Source organism: Leishmania infantum, chromosome 16 (assembly GCF_000002875.2).
Source record: "Leishmania infantum JPCM5 genome chromosome 16".
In the NCBI taxonomy this organism is placed as follows: Eukaryota; Euglenozoa; class Kinetoplastea; order Trypanosomatida; family Trypanosomatidae; genus Leishmania; species Leishmania infantum.
In genome coordinates this window covers 217,621-237,453 of record NC_009400.2, presented here as the reverse complement: position 1 = coordinate 237,453, position 19,833 = coordinate 217,621, and the positions used below count along the sequence as shown (strand labels likewise).

Here is a 19,833-nt window from a genome sequence, read left to right as displayed (position 1 = left end):
ACAAGCACATGCACAGGCACCCACACGCACCACCGAAAGACGTGCACATCCAGTGACGACACATCACCTGAACACACCCACCCACCCTCTCTCTCTCCCCCTCCACTCCTTGACAGCGACAACGGGCGGATCTTTGAGCTGCCCTCCCCTCCATCCCCCTCCCCCCAACACGCACACACGCACATCAGCCTCAGGCGCGCTCACCTCGCGCGCTCATCTTTTCCCTTTTGTCGGATCGACGCGGGAGTCTCGCAGCAGCACGTCGTTGCTCTGCCGCGGCCAGCTTGACGAGCAGTAGAGGGCACCGCTGGGGAGAACAACGGCACTTGCGATGCTGGGCTCGCCATCTGATCCACCGCCGCGTGATGCCGCCGCGCCGGTGAGCGCGGCTTCCTCTCCTTCTGCAGCGCCGCCCGTGGCGGCCGCGTACTCGACCGGTTCACAGGCGCTGCAAGCTGAGCTGCACCAACTGCGCGAGCGCCTGCGTGTGAGTGACGAGTGGAATATGCGCCTCCAACTTCAACTACAGGAACTTCTGCAGTTGCCCCAGAACGAGGTGCAGGACATGCGGCAGCGCATGCAGGACCCCGACATCGCCATACCGCTTCTCCAGTGCTACGACGCTGTGATTCACGAAAAGACGGAAGAGGTGGAGCGGCTGCGCAGAGAAACGGTGGACCTGCAGACGCAGCTGGACGCGTTTCGCAAGGACCAGCTTGACGTGTCGAACGCCGTCCGCATGGCCGAAGAGCTGGCGAAGAGTGTGCAGGGCAAGGCAGCGGCGGAGGTGCAGCGCTATCTCGAGGCGGTGCGCGAATTGCAAGAGGAGCTGGTGCGCCTCCGCATCGAGATGGCGCGCGCCCTTGACGCGGAAAATACCGCCAAGCAGGATGCACTCCGCATAGCAGAGCGCGCAGCCTCCTTAGAGACGGCTCTGGAGGCGGCCAAGCAGGCCATGTCGAAGGCAGAGGCAGCCCGAGAGGCCGCGGAGCGGAAGCGGAGGATACAGGAGCAGCAGGCTGAGGAGCAGCAGACGGGCGCGGTGGTGCAGAAGGCTCAGCTGCAGCTCATAACCCAGGAGAATGCCGACAAGGCGCAGGAGCTAGAGCGGCTCCGTGCCAAGATGACGCATGCACTCCGCCAGGCGAGCGACAACCACGCCGCGCACCTCCGCATCGTGGAGGAGCGCCATCGCATGATCGTCGAGGGCCTACGCAGCGTGAACCGTACCCAGGAGCTGGAGGTGCTGAAACTGCGCGCTCAGCTGGCCCGGTGTGATACGACGAACCCATCTGGCGCCGGCCTCGGCACCGGTGCGTCCTCAGCACCTACATCATCGCTGCGCTTCCAGAGCACGGCAGAGCTGCTGGAGGCGCAGACACGGCAGGCGCAAGAAATGGAGCTGAAGCGGCTCCACGGCGAGGTGTCCGCGCTGCAGCTGCAACGAAATGATGCGGTGCGACAGTGCGAGCAGTGCACCTCTCGGCTTCAACGCGATTTCGATCAGCAGCTCCGGGATGCGCAGCGCCAGCTGCAGAGTGCACAGCGCAGCCTCTCTGAGGCACGCTCACGGTGCGAGGAGCTCGAGGAGACGAAAGCGGCGCAGGAGACCTCCTTGCGCAAGGCGCGCGACGAGCTACGCCAAGCCCAGCAGGGCGGCCAGCAGTACCGTCTCAGCGCTGACAGCAGCGCACGCAAGCTGGCGTCTGCTCAGCAGCAGCTCGCGGAGGCAAACAAGCGCCTCGGCACCCTGCAGGAGGAGAAGCAAAGTGCTGTTCGGCAGGCCCAGGAGAGGGTGAGCGAGCTGGAGGCCAGCGTGGCCCAAGCGCTGCAGGAGGCGCAGTCAGCGAAGGAGCGCGCCTACGCGGAGGCGGAGGAGGTGCAGCGCCGATATGAGCAGCTGCGGCTGCAAAGCTCGAAATTGCACGCCGACCTGCGCGAGCGCGAAGCCGCGTTGGTGAGGAAGGAGCGGGAGCGCAGTATTTTGGCGGCACAGATTGGACGCCTCGAGGACGGCCTAGAGGCGCACAAGCGCCAAATGATGGAGTCGGACCGGCGTGCGCAGCAGTTGGAGCAGCAGCTGACCGCAATGCGGCAGCAGCAGCGCGACAGCTTCTTATCCCTAGAGCAGATGAAGCTGCAGAACGCGCAACTGACGCGGACGCGAGATCAGCTAGCAGAGATGCTGCAGGCGCGTTCCTTTTAGTAGGGCACATGGTGGCGCACACACGCGCACACGCTCTCCTCGTTCCTCCCTCGTCCATCTTGGCCTGTCCCCACTCAGATGCCTCCCCACCCTTCTGTGCACGTGTATGCCGTGGATGCCTCCCGCCTTCCCTCACTTTCCTCTGGCCGCCTGTAGAACACCAGAAGCGACAAGAGCAAAGAGGGGCATTCTATATTGCATGCCGGGAGCACTGAAAGACGACTGTGCAGCTCCGCCTCCGATGCGGCTCAGCGGATGCTTGCCTGCCCGTCTCCCCCTTTCCAAACGCCATCCCCACTTTCCTTCCGCTTTATCACGTTGTTCGAGTCACTCTGCCGACGATGCCGCATCCCTCTCCAGTGGTGGCGCTGGGGAGGAAGAGGGGGAGACCACAGCTCTCCTTTCTTTCGCCAGCTCTCATCACAGCAGGGATGTTCCCACCACCACCACCGCCTTTTTTCCACGCGTCCCAAGCGCTGGCGTGTTTCGCTTCACGCCTCTCTTCTTCTCGCCTCCCGTCCTTCCTCTGCCGTTTGCTCTACGTGGCTTCTCGTGCTGCCAGAGTTGATAGCATCACGCAGCGTGGTCTCGTGGTGGTGTCCACAGGTACCCCCCACACGTGTGCATGGCTACCACTGCAGCCCCACTCTCCCTCCCTCCACTGCATCATCATCAACCAAGCGTCACTGCCGCGTGCATACAAAGAGTGGCAGAGACGGCGGCGAGCCTTCTCCGGCTTCCCCGCCTTTTCTTTACATCAACACTCACGAGCTCTTCGCCCTGCTTGCGGTGGGCGGGGGAGGCGTAGCCACCGTATAGGGGACGAGCAGACGACGGCCACCGGGACAAAGCACGACGCGCGCCGAACGAGAGCATCTGCCCCGGCCACGACGACATCGTTGTCGTCCCCTATGTCGACGCCAGCAGCATCGTCGACCCTGCCAGTCGCAGAGCCGGCCAGCAGCGGTGGCGATGCCGGCTCCGTCGTGACGTCGCGCATTCCGTGCAGAATAGCAGCACAGCAGTGGGATACTGTCGCGGTGTGGTCTTGGGATGTGCAGACGCGCGTGTGCGCCATATGCAAGAACAACTTGGCCGATCACTGCATCAACTGTCTCGCCAAGGCGCCATCGTCATTTAACTCGGCCGTATCAGCATCAGCAGTAGCAGGGACGCAGCCCGCGTCCTCCTCGCCGCACCCTGCCTCTGTGGTCTCGGCAGCCAGCGCAGGGCGACTTACTGGCAGGACGTCCACAGCGCAGACATCACCACCGCCGGCCACCACCGCCAAACACCCGACTCTGGCAAGGCTGGCGGATCTTTCAGACAGGTGCCGCGTGGCTTGGGGAACGTGCGGGCACGTGTATCACTACCACTGCGTCTCGCGGTGGCTTCAGATGCGCTCCATGTGTCCGGTGTGTGGGCGGCAGTGGCAGCTGCACAAGATCACCTCGAACGAGTAGCGACCGCAGGCTGATGTGCAGCAGCGGAGAAAGGGAAGAGTAGAGGTGAGGGCGTGTGGCAATGGGAGGGTAAAGCGAAGTCGGGGTGTGCGGGTGGGGGGAAGTGGCAGGCGCGTTGATGAGCGTCTTTGCATACTCCCCCACTTGAATGCTCACCGCTTCAAACACCTCTCCTCCGTTTCCCACCCTTCCTCGTTGCTGTCCATCAGCGGCGCCATCCGCACGTCATTTCGCTGACCTTCTACCCACTGCAGGCCCAGGCACACACACACACACACACACACACACGCACACATTGTGATGTGCACACACCATCGCCAGCATCGCGGCCACTGAGATATCCTCCCGCTATCGACCCATATGTTTCAAAGCCGCGCCACCCACGCCCGACACCTCCGTCTCTTCCACGGCTGCACGCCTTTTGCCTTTCACGTCGATTTCTGTTCCGGCGGTTGCGCCATCGTTTTTTTTTTGGTGTTTAGTTCTCACCCGCTCGCCTAGGAGGCCTCTTGAGCTGTACCCCATCACCACCACTCCCCTTCACTGCCCCGCTCCCACCTTCCACGCGCATGCTCCGCGGAGTAAAGACGTGCACGCGGGCGGCGGGGGCGGGACATGTGTGTCACGGGGGAGGCAACCTTGCACAACTGCCCCCCCCCCCCCCCGCCCCGCCAGGCCTCTTCCCCGGCGCGTCTTTCCACATCCCATGGCCGCTCTTTAGCATCCCTCACCTCTCCGGCCTCTCCTCCGCTCTCATCATCCTTGGCCATGTCGTTGCGGTCAAATCGATCCGCACACGCACACACGCACGGACACGAGCGCGCATACGTGCATGAGCCACAAGCGCCGTCCACCTTCACCTGGGTGCGCCTCCTCTCTCACACGCGGCGGCCCACCTCCACGCACATACACGCGCAAAGAGAGCGCGAGACACCGGAACTGCCGATCCATCGAGTCCTCGCTGGGGTCATGGCGAGCCCGCCTACTGCGACAGGCTCGTCGCCGGCAGACGCGGACTTCATCATTCCGATTGAGACGAGGTATCTGTACGTGACTGCCCGAAGCGTGCCTCGCGAGACGCTGCTCATGACAGGGGATTGCCCCATCTGCAAGAGCGCCCTCGGCCAGCCGTGTTTGAAGTGCACCTCCTCTATGGACGAGTGCCCCGTCGCCGTCGGTGTTTGCGGCCACATCTTTCACCAACACTGCCTTGAGCAGTGGCTGCAGGGGACGTGCCCCCTCTGCCGCAATCAGTGGCAGCAGGAGCGCATCATCCAACAGAACTAGAAGGGCGAAGCGCAGGGGCGGTGGGGTCGGGCAGTCGCCCCCTCGTACGGATGTGATGTGTGCACTGCGCGCCCACATTTCGTGTTCTCGTTGTTCGCGGGTGCGCGTGCCACCCCCGCCCCCTCTACTCTTTCTATCCGCATCACTGTCCCGGAGAAGCCTCCCCTGGTCAGTGTGCTACGACCATCACGACAGCCACCCACACCTTTACTCTCCACCATCTTCCTCTCCCCTGATGTGCGATGCGTCGGCGCACGCACGCTCTTCGTCGGCTGCGGCGTTCAACTCTTCCTCGTCGCTCTCTCCAGCCGTCGCGAACCTCCCTGTGCGGCGCGGGGTGTGTGACGGACTACGCAGAGAGACATAGGAGACGGCAGAGGAGCGGGGGGGGCGGAGAGTCGAGGAGCGTGCGGGCGGGTTAGGGAGGGGGCAGGAATGGCTCGCTAAACGAATGCTGCCGGAAACGAAGTTCTCATTGCTGAGCGCGTACCTCTCTCTTGCGCGCGCGCTGCTGAACCTTTCCTGATGTGTGTGTGCATGTGTTTGCCTTGCCTTCTTCCTGTTGCTCGTTGGAGGGCGCATGCACTTCTCTCCCCTCTCAATCACCGCGCTGCCCGTCTTTTTGTCTGTCTATCTCCTCCTCTGCCTCCATAGGCACGGGAAGGAAAAGGCCGCTAACTCAGCGGTGCGTGCGTGCCCGAGAAAGGAGGACGGTCAGGTCCCGTCACGGGCGACCCCACAAAGGGAAACCTGCGCACGGGTGGAGGAGGCGTGCGAGGGAGAGGGCCGAGATCCAAACGACGAGAGAAGACAAACGTGGGCCATAGCGTGGCTCGCATCCCTGTCACTCTACATCGCTGCCGACTACTTGTGGAGTATCGACGTATGTGTGTGTGTGTGTGCGTCTGCATGCCTATGCGCCGGTCGAGCCTGAATACCGTGAAGAAGAGAGAGGGAGGAGGGAGGGTCACTCGGCGAGTGCTCCCCCTGTCTGTCTCTCGCCCGCGGGGCCTCGCTTCTTATGTCGACGTGGCCGACTCATGGCGCCACTCCTGTCCCACCCATCCCCCCTCCCCCTTCACCCGCTAGCTTCCATCTTTCGTTGCACACGGGCGCAGACACACACTTGGATCGGCGCCCACATTCTCGCTGGCTCGTTCGCAGAGATCCTACGCATCTCTCTCATGCAAAGTGCGAGCGCAGCTCTTCCCCGCAGGGGCGGCAGCAGCGGTGGCGCGGGCGTCGCGGTGGTCACCGCGGGACTGCTACTGGAAACATCCCTCGGGCCCCTCGCGGTTGACCTCTTTGGCGCGGACTGCTCTGCGCTGACGGCGAACTTCTTGAACCTGTGCAGAGCGCAGCTGTGGAACGGCGCGGTGGCGACGGAAGTAGTGCCAGATGTGGCGGTATTCTTCTCCCTTGCTGCAGACCCGGTGTACAAGGAGCTGCTTGAAAAGCTGCTGCGCTCGCACTCGGCGGGTGCAGCGGCACCACCTGGCCCAGGCCCGCTGAACTTCTGGAGTCTGCTGCCCAGACAGGACCATGCGGAGGGCGATGCGTCGCCGACGGTGTCCACCGCCACCGTATCCTTGCACAGTCATGCTGCAGCCTCTGTTCCTTCAACTGCTGACCCCGTAGAGCAGCAAGAGACGGCAGTGCGGCGGGCAATGCAACAGGAGGCACGACTGTGCAAGCGGCGGCGTTGTGTCGGACTTGCCCCGTCTAGGGCTGGTGACAGGAACACGAAAGGCGGCTATAAACCGGTGTACGTGCACGCGTCCGGCAGCAGTGGCGCAGCTGTGGCCACTAATGCAGCTCATGTAAGTGCTTCGCCCAGCGCCAGCTCGCCTTGCACGGTATGCCGTGCCGGAAGCCTGCTCGTGGATGCGTCAGCGCCTACACTGCGCTTCGGTCTCACATTGTCCGATCGCACGATGGACTTCCTCGACAAGCAGTACATCACGATTGGCGTGGTGCGCGAGGGTGAGGCGGTGCTGCGCCGGATACGTCGTGCTCCAGTCCGCGACCGCTGCAGAGACGACGCGCCGACGACGGCTGGCGCCGGGCCTTTGGCGGCTGTTGGCATTGTGGCAGGCCGGCCAGCGCTGTCGTGGCCGCGGCCCGTGCGGATGCTGCGCGTGAAGCGAGCGACGGTGCTTCCCACAGCCGGTACCGAGAAGTACGTGACAGTCCCTCCCTCGGCGTGGTGGGGGGTGTCGTCAACAGCGGGCAGCGCAGCTGCCATGGAGCAGCAGCGGCAGCGCACTGCAGCGGCGCTGCACCAGGCTGGATGCTTCGAATGGTGGGCCTCGGAGGCGGCTGTGCGCGCCGCTCACCGTGAGTTAGTGGAACTGGTGCGGAGCAGCCTCGTGGCGCACGGGTATGTGGCCATCACGCGCCCTCGAACCGTTGCTGACGCGTCCATCTACTTGCAGACAGCCGCCGCATCAACAGGGAGGCACGCCGCACAGCCGCTTATTGTCGTTGCCGCTGCACCAGCGCAGACGAGGAGTGATGGCGAAGCTGCTACGTCTCCCGGTGAGCTGGAGCTGGTGTGCAACCCGCACTACGCTGGTGACTACTTGAGCTCCGAGGACGACGACACGGAGGGGTTCCACGACGGCGGCCAACCGCCTCACCACAGCACTACCGCGGCGCTCTCGGCGAAGCAGTTGGAGGAGCGCCGCAAGAGCTTCATGCAGCAGCACCAGGAGAAGGCCAACGAGACGCTCTCGCTCATGCTGAACTTGCTGAACGGCGTGGCCGACGTGCGAGGCGACATCAAGCCACCGGACAACGTTTTGTTTGTGTGCAAGCTGAACCCTGTGACGACAGGGGAGGGGCTCGCGCTCTGCTTCTCCCAGTTCGGCCGTGTCACCTCCGCCGACGTCATCTACGACGCGAAGACAAAGCAGTCTCTCTGCTACGGCTTCGTCGAATTCGAGAGCGTTGAGGCGTGCTTTCGGGCCTTCCAGAAGATGGACCGGGCTCTCATCGACGACTGCCGTATCCACGTCGACTTCTCCCAGTCTGTGTCGAAGCTGTGGGCGCAGCGGCAGCGGGAAATGCGGAAGCGTGACCGCGTTGCCTTGGAGGGAGTCGCTGTGACTCGAAAAGGTATAGAGAGAGGCAGACAACGATGATGGAGTGCGCGTCGCTGTCGAAGGAACCACAACCAACCAACCAACGTGAAGCCAGGCAACGCGGCCGCCACACAGCGGGAGAGACGATGAGGCAGAGATGCGGCGTGCGCCTGTCTTGTCGCTCTGGCGCCTTGCCGTCCTCTTCTCCCTTGACGTGCTTGTTGATTCCCCTCCATCCCCATCGCTGGGATGCGATGGAGGCGCACGCCTCGCCCTCTGTGCGTGCGTGCATGTGCGTGTCTGTCTATCTCCGCCAATGCCCTCTACTCTGCCCCCCCCCCCCCCCGCTTTTCATGCTCTTCGTCTCCCTTCTGCATGCCGCACGCCACTGCTCGGCTCTCTTCGTGTTTTTCTTTCTGCCTTCCCCATCTAGCGTGCGCGGAGCCTACGTGATCCACACAGGCAGACTCGGCGACAGGCTGCGTTGGCGGTGATGCTAAGGAGAGAGGTGCAGTGCAGCGCTTCATCTCCATCGCATCGCTCGCACAGATACACAGACGCGCACCAGGCCGGCGGCCCTCGTCTCCACCAGGTCTGCGATGTGCTGCTGCATTCATGACGGACAGCTTTGCCGAGGTTTCACCGGCTGTGGCGGCCGCCCATAACGCAGAGGCGATGCGCGATGAGGTACTCCGCCGCATGGAGGTATACGTGCTGGAGCTGCTGCACACGCTTCTCTCGCTGCCCATCAAGAGAGTGCCGCCCCGCGGCAATGCGGTGGCCGCCTTCAACGAGGGAGCGTCTGGCTCCTTGAGAAGACGCATTCCATATTCCATGCCGCGTGAGCGGCAGACCTCGACGCGCGCAACTCGTGGTGTCACCCCTTCAACGCCGGTGAGTGTACCACCGGACGGGCGTGCGCACGCGAAGGCGTCCCTGCGGGGCTACGAGGGCGCAGCGACCTGGTCAAGCGATGGCCGACCAGCCACGAGCGTGCGCGTTTTGCAGACAGCTCGCCATCATCTCCTCGTGCTCACCGAGCTTTTTCGCAACGTTGTGCGCGGCAACGTGGCGACACAGCGCGATGTATACTATCACCTCGTCCGCCACATCCAGACGCAGGAGGTGGTGAATCGCACCGTGCAGCAGCTCTCGCGTGTGCTGCGACTGCCGCGCCAGCTGATGGGCGTGGTGGCTGGCGGGCGCGGCTACATTGCGGGCTGGCTCTCCTATCGCGGGGTGAGTTTGCAGGGGGGTGGCACGGGGTTAGCAGCGGAGGAGGGCATGCCGCTACCACTTCTAAGCGCAGACTTGGTCGTCTCCGTCCTAGGAGTCGCCGAGCGCGCAGCTGTCGAGGATGATGATGGGCGCGGTGTCTCAGGGTCAGCGTCTTCATCAAACTCGACCCACAGTCGCTCACTTCAGCAGCCGGCGTCAAGCCGTTGGACGACCACGCAGCATCGCGACTTTGCTAGCTGCTCAACCAACAGCGCCGCCGCGGCAGGCTTTCAAGTGCCGCCGAATGTGTGCGCTATTCTCGTCGTGGAGAAGCACGCTGTCTTCGCCCAACTTTTGCGCGAAGGCCTGCCGCGACTGCTGCCGTGTGTGCTGCTTACAGCTCAAGGGTACCCGACCCATGCAGCGCGTCGGCTGCTTGCTCACTTGCACACTGCACTCCCTCGTGCGGCAGTTGTTGGGCTCGTGGACTACAACCCGCACGGGCTCGCCATCCTCGCCGCGTATCGCTGGGCTGCCGCATCTGATGCACTTCCCGCTGGCACGGCCTCTATGGAGAGCCGCTACTACGCTGTTCCCACCCTGCGGTGGCTCGGCGTGCGCACTGCACACGTGGTGCGCGTAATGGAGAAGATAGACAGCGGCGATGCAAGCGCAGAGCACCTCTCGGCAGTGCAATGCCCTCCTCTTCGCCACCACACACCAGCTTCTCTAAAGGCGAGTGCCAGGCCTTGGGAGGGCACTGGCAAGGGCAGCCGGGCACACAGCAGCGACAGCGCTGCCGTCAGCGCCGCCAGCTGCACCTCGTCCGCTCCGCACACGGCAGGGAAGGCGGCGATCGCCTCGCCACTGACCAGCATCGCGCCTCTGCAGCATTTCACCCGCCGAGACACCGTTGTGATGAGACATCAGATCGAGCGTTTGGAGGCGCTCCTGCACCCTGCAACGTCGTCTCCAGCTGCGAGAGAAGGCCTCGAAAAAGAGGCGGAGGCTGCGGAAGGGAGGCACCGCGATTTAGTCGGGCCTTCTTATGTGGAGCGGGCGGAGCGTGCCTCAGCGGACCTCAGCGCAGCGCCCCAAAGCCACAGCAGGCTCTCGGTAGCCGACCTCGAGTGCCAGGCCGATCGAGCCTCCGTGCTTGCCTGGCTGAACGAGGCGCACGAGATGCAACGATGCAACCTCAAGTGCGAGGTGGAAGCGCTCTACACTGCCCCCTACGCCAATCGGTTTTTGGGCCCCGCGTCAGTCGTGCATGTGCGCGTGCGGAGGCGCGGCGCCCAATCGCCCCCTTCGCAGTTTGCTGAGTGGGTCTGCGAACAGGTCCTTCGCCGTCAGTACATCTGAGCATACTCCCGCTGCTTATCAGAAGCCCACACGCGCACAAACAGCGCTGCGATGGTCGTGGGTTCGGCAAGCGGTTTTCGCGTCGCCTACTCCCCGTCTTCTTTTTGACCTCCGTGTACAGCGCCTCACCTGCTGCCAGCTGCTGCCAATCCTACTGCTCCAACTACTCTTACTCTTTCGTCTTCGTGGTGTTCCTCACCCCGCTCGCCACCCCCGCTTCCTCTTCTCATAGGGGCATTGAGTCGGAGAGAGTGCGGGGGCGGCACGAGTGACGCGGCGAAGCGTCCCCCTCCCACCTGCTCCGCCCGTGCACCCGAGAGGACGTTGAAGGAGCGCACGTGCACGTGTCTGCTCTCGTGCAGGCTACACGCGCTCGCCCGTTTGCGCCCCACACCGGACGCGCTCGCCTTACACAATACCGTTTTCTTCTTTGCCGCCCCTTATTCTCAAGGCAAAGCCTCCAGGTATTGCCAGCTGTCTGCGCCCGCTCGCACAGACAGGCTGGCGTGTGTAAACTGAGCGATGGAGTCGCTCCCTGCCCCCATCCCTCTCTATCAGCCTCCCGCTCTCTCTTTCTATGTCCTGTGCGCTGCCCAGCGTCTCTGCCTCGGTCTTCTCTTCCTCTCCAAATATAAACACCCACACACACCTCGTCTGCCTGTCTCTCACTGCTGTCTTCCGTCGCTCCATATTGACATGCGGAGACATGAGTGGTCGACGCGTGGCAGACACGGCGGTGACGAACTCGGGCGAGCTCGTCGAGTCCCTCCTACATGTCTTCCACCCGCTGCTTCTGTGCGTGGCAGATGCTCTCACAAATGCCACAGCCGTGACGCCACCGCAAGTGGTGGCAAGGGTCGGTGTGGCTGATGGTGGTCCGCAAGGCATCATCTCGTTGTGGCCGGAGGGGGAGACAGACGCTAAAACGGCAGCGGCGCCCACCCCAAACACTCAAGACGCTACCGGCGCTCAGCTCAGGACGGCAACCGCGTCTTCCATGGTGTCGGAGGGTGCCGCCGGAGCCTTCTCCCCGGTTGCACCCGCCCCTGCGAGGGACTCATCACCGTCGCCGGCTGACACGACTGCCGTCTTCTGTGCGGCAGAAGAGGACGAGGCCGGAGGCCACGATGACGAAGGAGGCAGCAACAGAAAAGCAGCGCAACAACGGCTACCCACGGCGCTGGTGCAAGACGAGCTCAGCGCCACACAAGGCGCATCCGATGCTGAGCACCTCGATGGCGGAAACGGCGTCGACAGCGACGCGGCTAAGGCGGTAACGGCGGCGCTACGCTGTCCTGCCCAGAAAGAAAGCGTCGTTGCTTGCCCCTCATCGTCTACGTCGTCCCTGCCCCACTCCACTTCACCGCCCTCGACTTACGTGCCTGCCGACTCCGATGAGGCATCTGCGACGACGCCGCGCAAGCGCGGCCGACCACCGCTGTCGCGCACGGTGACCGCCCGCTTGAGTAAAAAAGAAGACGCCGCGAAGACACCCGAAGAACCTCTTCCCCGCGTTGCCACACCGCCGCCCCACGCCGCGCGCCCGTTCTGCTTTACAATGTCGAATGCGGTGCTGTGGGAGGCGGTGGCGGCGTTGGCCGAGGCGGTGCTGATCGGCGGGGCGTGCTTCAGCTGGCTGCAGGGTGAAGTGCAGAGACGTGCAGATGCCGAGCAGCAGCACGGTGAAGGGCAGCGGGGTTCGAAGACGGCGTCGTCGTTGTCGTTGCCGTCGCCGGCGCGCGTGCTCGCTGACGCTCTTCTGGGCTTTGGCAGCCCCTCCGTCACAGCTGCGCACATGCGATGGCGCGAGCGCGCCGTAGCGAGTAAGGATGGCGCCAGCCCCACAGGCAACGGCTCCCACGAGCCCAGCGCGCAAAGAAGCGGTGAATCTGGTGTCTTCGCTGCTTTGCCGGCCGGAGTGCAAGACGCCGTCTTCACCGCTGTCTCGGCGGCTCTCATGCGCGCCGCCGCCGTGCACACGGCGCAGCTGCTCAGCCCCTTGTGCGCGGCTACCCCCGGTGACTCGAGACTTACCCAGAAAGGAGGAGAAACAGTGGGACAGCAACAGGATGTGCCGGCTCCGCCACAGCATCACGGCAACTCTCCATCCTTTGCGGCGCCACCGCGAGCCGCAGCATGCGCCGCGCCCGTTGATCACTCTTCTGCAGCTTCACTGCACCTGCAGACCAACTTTGGCTGCCGCGCGGTGCCTGCTCCTTCCTTTCATTGGCAGCAGTGGGCTGAAAGAGGGTTGGCGGCGGAGGCGCAGGGGCTCACCAATGCGGCCGGTGCACCGCTAACGTTTAGGATGGTGCAAGAGACGGTCAAGCATCAGAATCGGCGCACACTGCAGGCTCAGCAGTTGCAGCAGCCACGGCCAGCAGCAATGTCGGCGACTCTGTCTCGCTCGCCAGCTTCCGTGTTTCCTGCCAGTGCTGCTGCCGTCGTCCCAGGCTCGAGCGGTACGCGTGGGGACGCATTCGTGGCGACAGCAACAACAGGTGCGCCGTCTGCCACCGCTGCGGCTGGGCAGCCGCCATCGCGCACGGCAGAATCACCACTTTCGGTACTCATGCGGCAGGCGGAGGCGCAGGACCACAGCTGCTTCTACGTGCAGGTAAGTACCGGTGACCGTGATGGTGCCACGCGCATCGAGGCCACAGCGGCACCGACCGGCAACACTGCCGTGCGCGCCAGCGAGTTTACCGTGCAGGTCTTGTGCTCCGCGCTGGCGTCTGTCATGACAGATGAGGCCGCAGCTGCGACGCTGCAGGATAGCGCAACCACCGAGGCGACTCACTTCGTGGACGATGCCGCTGCTGACAGTGGTGATGTCACCGTTTGCGCATGCGAGGCGAAGCATGCGCAGAACGGCGAGGGCCGCAACCTACATCGGCTTGCTGGAGACGCGGGCTGCGGCCTTGTGCGACAGTGGTGCGCTGGGCTGGAGCAGCTGGCCTGCATCACCTCCTCGGTGCCGACCTGGTGCAGCGCGTCGCGGCGCCGGAGGCACTCGAGCTGTGCAGTGTCCGCTGCGGCTCTCTTCGCGTATTTGCGCGACTCCTCGGTGAACCCCCCGCTGGAGCTGCTGGCCGACTACGCGCTGGAGACGGGAAAAGCGACGTCGGCGCCGCCAAGGGCCCCTCATCCTGCTGCGCGAGACATCCATGGCGGCCACGCGGCTACCGCTGGCGCAGCAGCGGCGACAGTTGGCACGGCCGTTCGCCAATCGCCGTGGACGACGGCGCGATGGAGTGTGCGGCCTGTGCTTGGCATGGAAGAGGTAGACTACGCGGCTGACCAGTTTGCAAGGTCGGGGGAGCACCACCGAGCTCATGCCCAGGGTGTGACCGCCTTGCCATCGCTTCCGACAGACAGCGCCGCTGATGCATATCCACCGAACAGGTCAGCGCCATCTGCTCTGATAGACGCAGGCTCGCCTCAGGGGGGGCCATCAAAGCAACCGAAGACCCATGCAGGCCAGGTGGCATCCGCATCGCCTCGCTGGCCGCCGGCTGTGGAGTGGCTCCGGCTCTCGGACGAACACGGCCATCCTTCGCAATCAGACCAGGCAGAGGACACACACAGCGCGCCGCCGTCTCTGCAGCAGTCGACGACGCGGGTGGTGGAGAGATCCACCGCGGCACTCTTCCAGCGTGTCCTCGCGCCAATGATTGCAGGCGAGCAAGGGGATGCCCGTATATCTGCTGACGTCGTGAACCCGCTGGAGGAGGTTGGGACGGTGCTTGCTACACTTGACGCCGCCTGCGCTGGCCGCACGCTCGTGGATACGACGGCGTGGCGTTACGGACGGAACCGCATGAACGTTGCGGCGGTTTCCATCATTGGCCTGACGGTGCCAGACAACGACAAGGGGGGCAGCGCTGGACAAAGAAATGATGATGTCGGGAAGGACGGAGCAAGCCACGATAGCACGCACAATTCGCCTCGGGGGCCCTCCGCTGAGAGAGCGGCTCTGCAGTCTACGGAGGAGGGAGCTTCCACCGCACCAGTGTCGGCGTGCCGCGCTCGGGTGCCCTTGGGTCTGTACCACCACGAATGCGGAGTACTCCATGTAGTGGATGGTGCAACGTATGCGCTGGAGGTCGACTAGCATCCTCATTCCACTCCATCTCACGTGAGTCTTTGCCCCGCCGCGGTGCGCCCCACCGCCCCTGGCACAAACCCGCACCTACACATACACACCATACACAGGATACGTGTTTCCAACCCTTGCCGCTGCCAGAGATGCGCGTCGACGTGCTGCAGTCGCGACCTTGCCCCAAAGCAAAAAGGGGGAAGACAGAGAGAGAGAGTCAGTGCGTGGCTTTCGACCTTGCACAAGCTCCTTTCCGATTGTTTCCCTCCTCTGCACAAGCCGTCCGTCACGCCTTAAGCGCATCTTCTTGCGCGCCGTTACGTTACCAGCGTCTCTTCCAACGGCCGTTCTGCAGGTTGAGGCAGGCACGTGCTCCCCGAACGTGCAGCGCGACAGACATACACGAACCAGGCACACACACACATACACACACACACGCTTTCATCGTGCACGACTGCTGTCTTGATGATGACCGCCGCCAGACACACGTATAGGCACGCCGTGGCGCCAAGCCTCCCTTTTACGTGCGCGCCATGCCCCCCCCCTCCCAACACCACCCGCTCTGCCGCTGCCCTCCTGCGCCTCTTCATGGTGTACCTCAACACTCTGCGGCGCCTCTGTGATCGACATCCGGCTTGCCCCTTTCCTGCCTCCCCCTCCTCGCTCCGTCCATCACGCGCTCTCACACGCATGCACGCCCACTCTTCCCTCTTCGTCGCCTGCACATCTGCAGCTCGTCGCTTTCACCACCGCCATCCAACCCCCAACCACTCCCACCGCACCACCATGTCCCGCACCAAGGAGACCGCCCGCGCGAAGCGCACCATCACGTCGAAGAAGAGCAAGAAGGCGTCGAGCGGGGCGTCCGGCGTGAAGAAGTCGCATCGCCGCTGGCGCCCGGGCACCTGCGCGATCCGCGAGATCCGCAAGTTCCAGAAGAGTACGAGCCTGCTGATCCAGTGCGCGCCGTTCCAGCGCCTGGTGCGCGAGGTGTCGAGCGCGCAGAAGGAGGGCCTGCGCTTCCAGAGCAGCGCCATCATGGCGCTGCAGGAGGCGACGGAGGCGTACATTGTGTCGCTGATGGCGGACACGAACCTCGCCTGCATCCACGCGAAGCGCGTGACGATCCAGCCGAAGGACATCCAGCTGGCGCTGCGCCTGCGCGGTGAGCGCCACTAGGGGGCGGGCCTGCTCTTCCTCCCCCCTCATAGATACCATGTTTTTGTTTCCTTTGTTTTCGCCTTCCCTAAGTCGTGCACGCTGCCCTGCCGGCAGCAGCCGAGAGAGTGAGAGGGTCATTGAACCTCGAGAGCCCGCCAAGCAAAACATGAGCATCACTGATCGAGCTGTCCGCGTGTGCACCGGGGCTCGCTGCCGGCGTTGTGCGTCGCCGCTTCGCGTGTGACTGTGTGCGTGTCTGCATGGCGTTTGTCCTGCGCGGTGCACACGCAGACCGACACACCTATGCGCCTGGCGGTGTGCTGTGGTGCCGCGCGCGTCTGCGCCCGTTGCTGATGTGGCGCGGCCCCCTTCCCCCACGCGTCGCTGCCCTGTACTTTGTTGTCTCCCCACCCTCCGCTTCCCCTCCTCTGCTCTCACCTGCCTCTGGCCCAACCACACGCGCACGTACTCCCGCGCCGCCTTAACACTCACCCACAGCTCACCGCGCTCTGCATCCTCCCTCACCGCCATCCAACCCCCAACCACTCCCACCGCACCACCATGTCCCGCACCAAGGAGACCGCCCGCGCGAAGCGCACCATCACGTCGAAGAAGAGCAAGAAGGCGTCGAGCGGGGCGTCCGGCGTGAAGAAGTCGCATCGCCGCTGGCGCCCGGGCACCTGCGCGATCCGCGAGATCCGCAAGTTCCAGAAGAGTACGAGCCTGCTGATCCAGTGCGCGCCGTTCCAGCGCCTGGTGCGCGAGGTGTCGAGCGCGCAGAAGGAGGGCCTGCGCTTCCAGAGCAGCGCCATCATGGCGCTGCAGGAGGCGACGGAGGCGTACATTGTGTCGCTGATGGCGGACACGAACCTCGCCTGCATCCACGCGAAGCGCGTGACGATCCAGCCGAAGGACATCCAGCTGGCGCTGCGCCTGCGCGGTGAGCGCCACTAGAGACGAAGCCAACGCGTGCGCTGCGGCACTTTTCTTGGCTGCGCAGACGAGGTGAGAGGCTGCGGTGGGGAGCGGAGGGAGGACGCTGTGTGTGAGCTGCGTCGACGCTCTGCACTCTCCCCCCTTCCCCCTCGCTCACCTGCTGCCCCTCAGCGAGTCAGCGTTGCGTGCGTGTGTGTGCTTGTGTGAGCGGCGCTCTCACGGACTCGCACGGGCTTACCGACACACACTCCATAGATGCTCTTCGTTTTCGACCCACCTTCTTTCTTGTGTTTTGTTTTGCAGTTTTGATGTGCTTCGCGTCCCTCTGCGGTGCTCGTGACGTCTGAGGAGACGCCCGTTCATGTGCTTCGTATTTTCTCCCATCAGCGCCGTGGCCCACCATTTGTTTTCTGGGCCGCGCCTCTCTTAGCCGCTGTGCACGCACGAGGCGGTGGTGTGGGCGAGGTGGCCGATGCGCTGGAGGAGGGGGGGGAAGGAAGGACGGGGTATACCTTGGGCACCGAGCACTGCGTAAGAAACGGAAAATGCAACGACTCGCGCACGCGCACGGAGACGCATGAGGTGCTGGCGGCACGGGCGGTGTGCCGCGCCTCTCACAAGCGAAATGGCGGTGGAGAGAAAGTGAAAGTACAAGGAAGAGAAGAGGGACGAGAGGAGCGCGCGTGTGTGTGTGCGCGCATCGTTCCCGAAGTGGTTCACAGATTCACCGACGGACTCATACACCCATGGGAAGAGACATGCGCTGTGCATCGGCGCAGGCGTGTGTGTCTCCCTGTAGCGTTCGAGGGATGGTGGTGCCGCCCCGTCCCAAGCAGTGCTGGAGCGAGAGGCAGCTTGTGTGATGCGGTTTTGCCTATGCGAGCGTGCGGAGGCACGTCTCTTTCCTCTTCGTTCGTCCTGCCCTCTCTTCCTCGTCTTCCCTGGTTATGATGATGCTCCGCTCTCCCTCTTCTCCTTGGCGAACAGCACACACGCACACACGAGCACACTCCAGAGACCACACGCTTCCACGGACACCGGCTTTTACAGGATCGCTTCTCCACCCGCCTACTCATCCTTCGGTGTCTCACGAGCACAGCCGTAACACCTAAACACACGTGTATTTGTGGCCTTGGTCTTTGTAAACGCTCCTTTTTTTTCAGCGCGCGCTGGACATACGCCCTACACACACACAGACGCACGGCAAGCATCATTGCGAACGGCATCGACCCCCTTGCCTTCCCTCCTCCTCCTCCCCTCTCCGAAGCGTACACCCACACGCACAACAACAACATAGGGGGTCATCACCGGGCCGTAGGAACCAAGAGAACCAGAGGGCACCAAACGAAAGCGGAAAAAGACGCCGGCAGCAGCATCATCCTAATAGTAAGTGCATACATACACATATATGTGTGTGCATGTATGTGTGTATATATATATATATGCCTATCTGTAAACAACCAGAATACGCGTAACGAAGAGGCAGCAGCGACGACGACGACGGCAAGGGGAATAAGAAGCCAAATCGGGATCAAACGACACCACGATCCGCCACACGGCCCCTTACTCCGTGTATCTACCCCTCGTGTACATCGGCAGGGGCGAGGTTAACACGTAAACGAAGTAAAAAAAAAGAGGAAACACACGCAAGGCACCCGAAGGATCGACAGACACGCACACGCACACGCAGAGAGAGAGCGCGAGAGAGAAAGAGGGGGACGAGCACGAGCGCGAAAGCGGCCGACTTGGGCAACATCAAGGCAAGGGCGTGAGAGTGTGGAGGGGGGCAGATCTCTCTCTCTCCTCACCAACGTTCACACGCGCGAGCACTGCGCCGTCCTTCTTTTTTTTTTCGTTCCACTTCTCGGCACGCGCGAGAGAATCTCCGTAGACCTCCCCCAACGCAGCACAGCAGAGCTCGGCGCGAATCTTGATTCGCGCGCCTCTTCTTCCTCTTTAGCTCCTTTCGTGTCGTCGCACTGGCCGACCCGTGCAGCATCTGCCCGTCCACCGATCTACCCATATCTACACCGATACATACACGGGTGACGCTTGTGTCAGCACCGCCTTCCGACTCCTGCGTGTCTCTTTGAGTTTTGTGCGCCCTGCTTGAAAGCATTTTTCGCTTGGTGGCGTGAGTTTCACGCCTTAGGTGACGTCTTCGGCCCGTCTCTCTCTCTCTCTGCTACGTTGAACGCGCGGAGCGACATCGCGTAAAGGGGGCTGCTGTGCTCACAGACGAGGCAGACGTGCGAATACGCATAACCATCGAGAGGACGACAAGGGCTTATCCGAAGGGGGAGCAGCTCGTCCTTCCGGTGATCATAGGTATCAGCGTCAAAAGACGTGCAGGGAGGAGCCGGGGCGTGCACCCGAATCGTGTGTTGGGGGAACACCGTGATCATCTTGTGTCCCTCGGGTGTGTGTGTGTATCTTGTGTTTTGTTTTCGTTTTTATTCGCCCTTTTCACCTTGTTGTGCTGGGGGCTTGTGGCTGATATCCATCCGCGTAGTCGACGTGTAGCCGGCCGATACGATCATCTGTGCCTTCCTCCTTCCCTCCCTCCCTTCCCCCCCAAAAAAAAAGGAAGGGCGAACAAACATCAACACACGTGGCGGCTGAAGCAGACAGAGAAAAAAAGGCGGGCTCGATGGAACACTACGCGAAAGCGGAGCTCGTGCTGCACGGCGGCGAGCGCTTCGAGGGCTACTCCTTCGGCTATGAGGAGAGCGTGGCGGGCGAGGTGGTCTTCGCGACGGGCATGGTCGGCTACCCGGAAAGTCTGAGCGACCCGTCGTACCACGGCCAGATTCTCGTGCTGACGTCGCCGATGGTGGGCAATTACGGCGTGCCGCGGGTCGAGGAGGACCTCTTCGGGGTGACCAAGTACTTTGAGAGCACAGACGGCCAGATCCACGTGAGTGCCGTGGTGGTGCAGGAGTACTGCGACCAGCCGGACCACTGGGAGATGTATGAAACGCTCGGCACGTGGCTGCGCAAGAACAAGGTTCCTGGAAT

At 63.1% G+C, this 19,833-nt stretch overlaps 8 protein-coding genes across 8 annotated transcripts in view; all 8 read left to right on the top strand.

The window, feature by feature from the left end:
* Window positions 1-505: 505 nt before the first annotated feature.
* LINJ_16_0660 (conserved hypothetical protein) lies at window positions 506-2,206 on the top strand (the record flags this gene model as incomplete). The annotated part of the gene is made up of 1 exon (XM_001464519.1): window positions 506-2,206. One exon carries the CDS (start codon window positions 506-508, stop codon window positions 2,204-2,206), a length of 1,701 nt encoding a protein of 566 aa, XP_001464556.1.
* Window positions 2,207-4,638: 2,432 nt separating this feature from the next.
* Window positions 4,639-4,956, top strand: LINJ_16_0650 (conserved hypothetical protein; the record flags this gene model as incomplete). The annotated part of the gene is made up of 1 exon (XM_001464518.1): window positions 4,639-4,956. One exon carries the CDS (start codon window positions 4,639-4,641, stop codon window positions 4,954-4,956), a length of 318 nt encoding a protein of 105 aa, XP_001464555.1.
* A 1,040-nt stretch (window positions 4,957-5,996) lies between these two features.
* Window positions 5,997-8,099, top strand: LINJ_16_0640 (conserved hypothetical protein; the record flags this gene model as incomplete). The annotated part of the gene is made up of 1 exon (XM_001464517.1): window positions 5,997-8,099. One exon carries the CDS (start codon window positions 5,997-5,999, stop codon window positions 8,097-8,099), a length of 2,103 nt encoding a protein of 700 aa, XP_001464554.1.
* Window positions 8,100-9,827: 1,728 nt separating this feature from the next.
* Window positions 9,828-10,619, top strand: LINJ_16_0630 (conserved hypothetical protein; the record flags this gene model as incomplete). The annotated part of the gene is made up of 1 exon (XM_001464516.1): window positions 9,828-10,619. One exon carries the CDS (start codon window positions 9,828-9,830, stop codon window positions 10,617-10,619), a length of 792 nt encoding a protein of 263 aa, XP_001464553.1.
* A 706-nt stretch (window positions 10,620-11,325) lies between these two features.
* LINJ_16_0620 (hypothetical protein, unknown function) lies at window positions 11,326-14,733 on the top strand (the record flags this gene model as incomplete). Its single annotated transcript, XM_001464515.1, has 1 exon — window positions 11,326-14,733. The coding sequence occupies one exon, from the start codon at window positions 11,326-11,328 to the stop codon at window positions 14,731-14,733; it is 3,408 nt and encodes a 1,135-aa protein (XP_001464552.1).
* Window positions 14,734-15,504: 771 nt separating this feature from the next.
* On the top strand, window positions 15,505-15,897 carry LINJ_16_0610 (putative histone H3; the record flags this gene model as incomplete). Its single annotated transcript, XM_001464514.1, has 1 exon — window positions 15,505-15,897. One exon carries the CDS (start codon window positions 15,505-15,507, stop codon window positions 15,895-15,897), a length of 393 nt encoding a protein of 130 aa, XP_001464551.1.
* Window positions 15,898-16,440: 543 nt separating this feature from the next.
* LINJ_16_0600 (putative histone H3) lies at window positions 16,441-16,833 on the top strand (the record flags this gene model as incomplete). Its single annotated transcript, XM_001464513.1, has 1 exon — window positions 16,441-16,833. The coding sequence occupies one exon, from the start codon at window positions 16,441-16,443 to the stop codon at window positions 16,831-16,833; it is 393 nt and encodes a 130-aa protein (XP_001464550.1).
* A 2,632-nt stretch (window positions 16,834-19,465) lies between these two features.
* LINJ_16_0590 (putative carbamoyl-phosphate synthase) overlaps window positions 19,466-19,833 on the top strand; it is a gene marked incomplete at both ends in the record, with an annotated part of 5,529 nt that continues 5,161 nt past the window's right edge. The window contains one exon of the mRNA XM_001464512.1: window positions 19,466-19,833. This exon is cut by the window's right edge and continues 5,161 nt beyond it. Within this exon, the coding sequence (XP_001464549.1) occupies window positions 19,466-19,833 (368 nt within the window).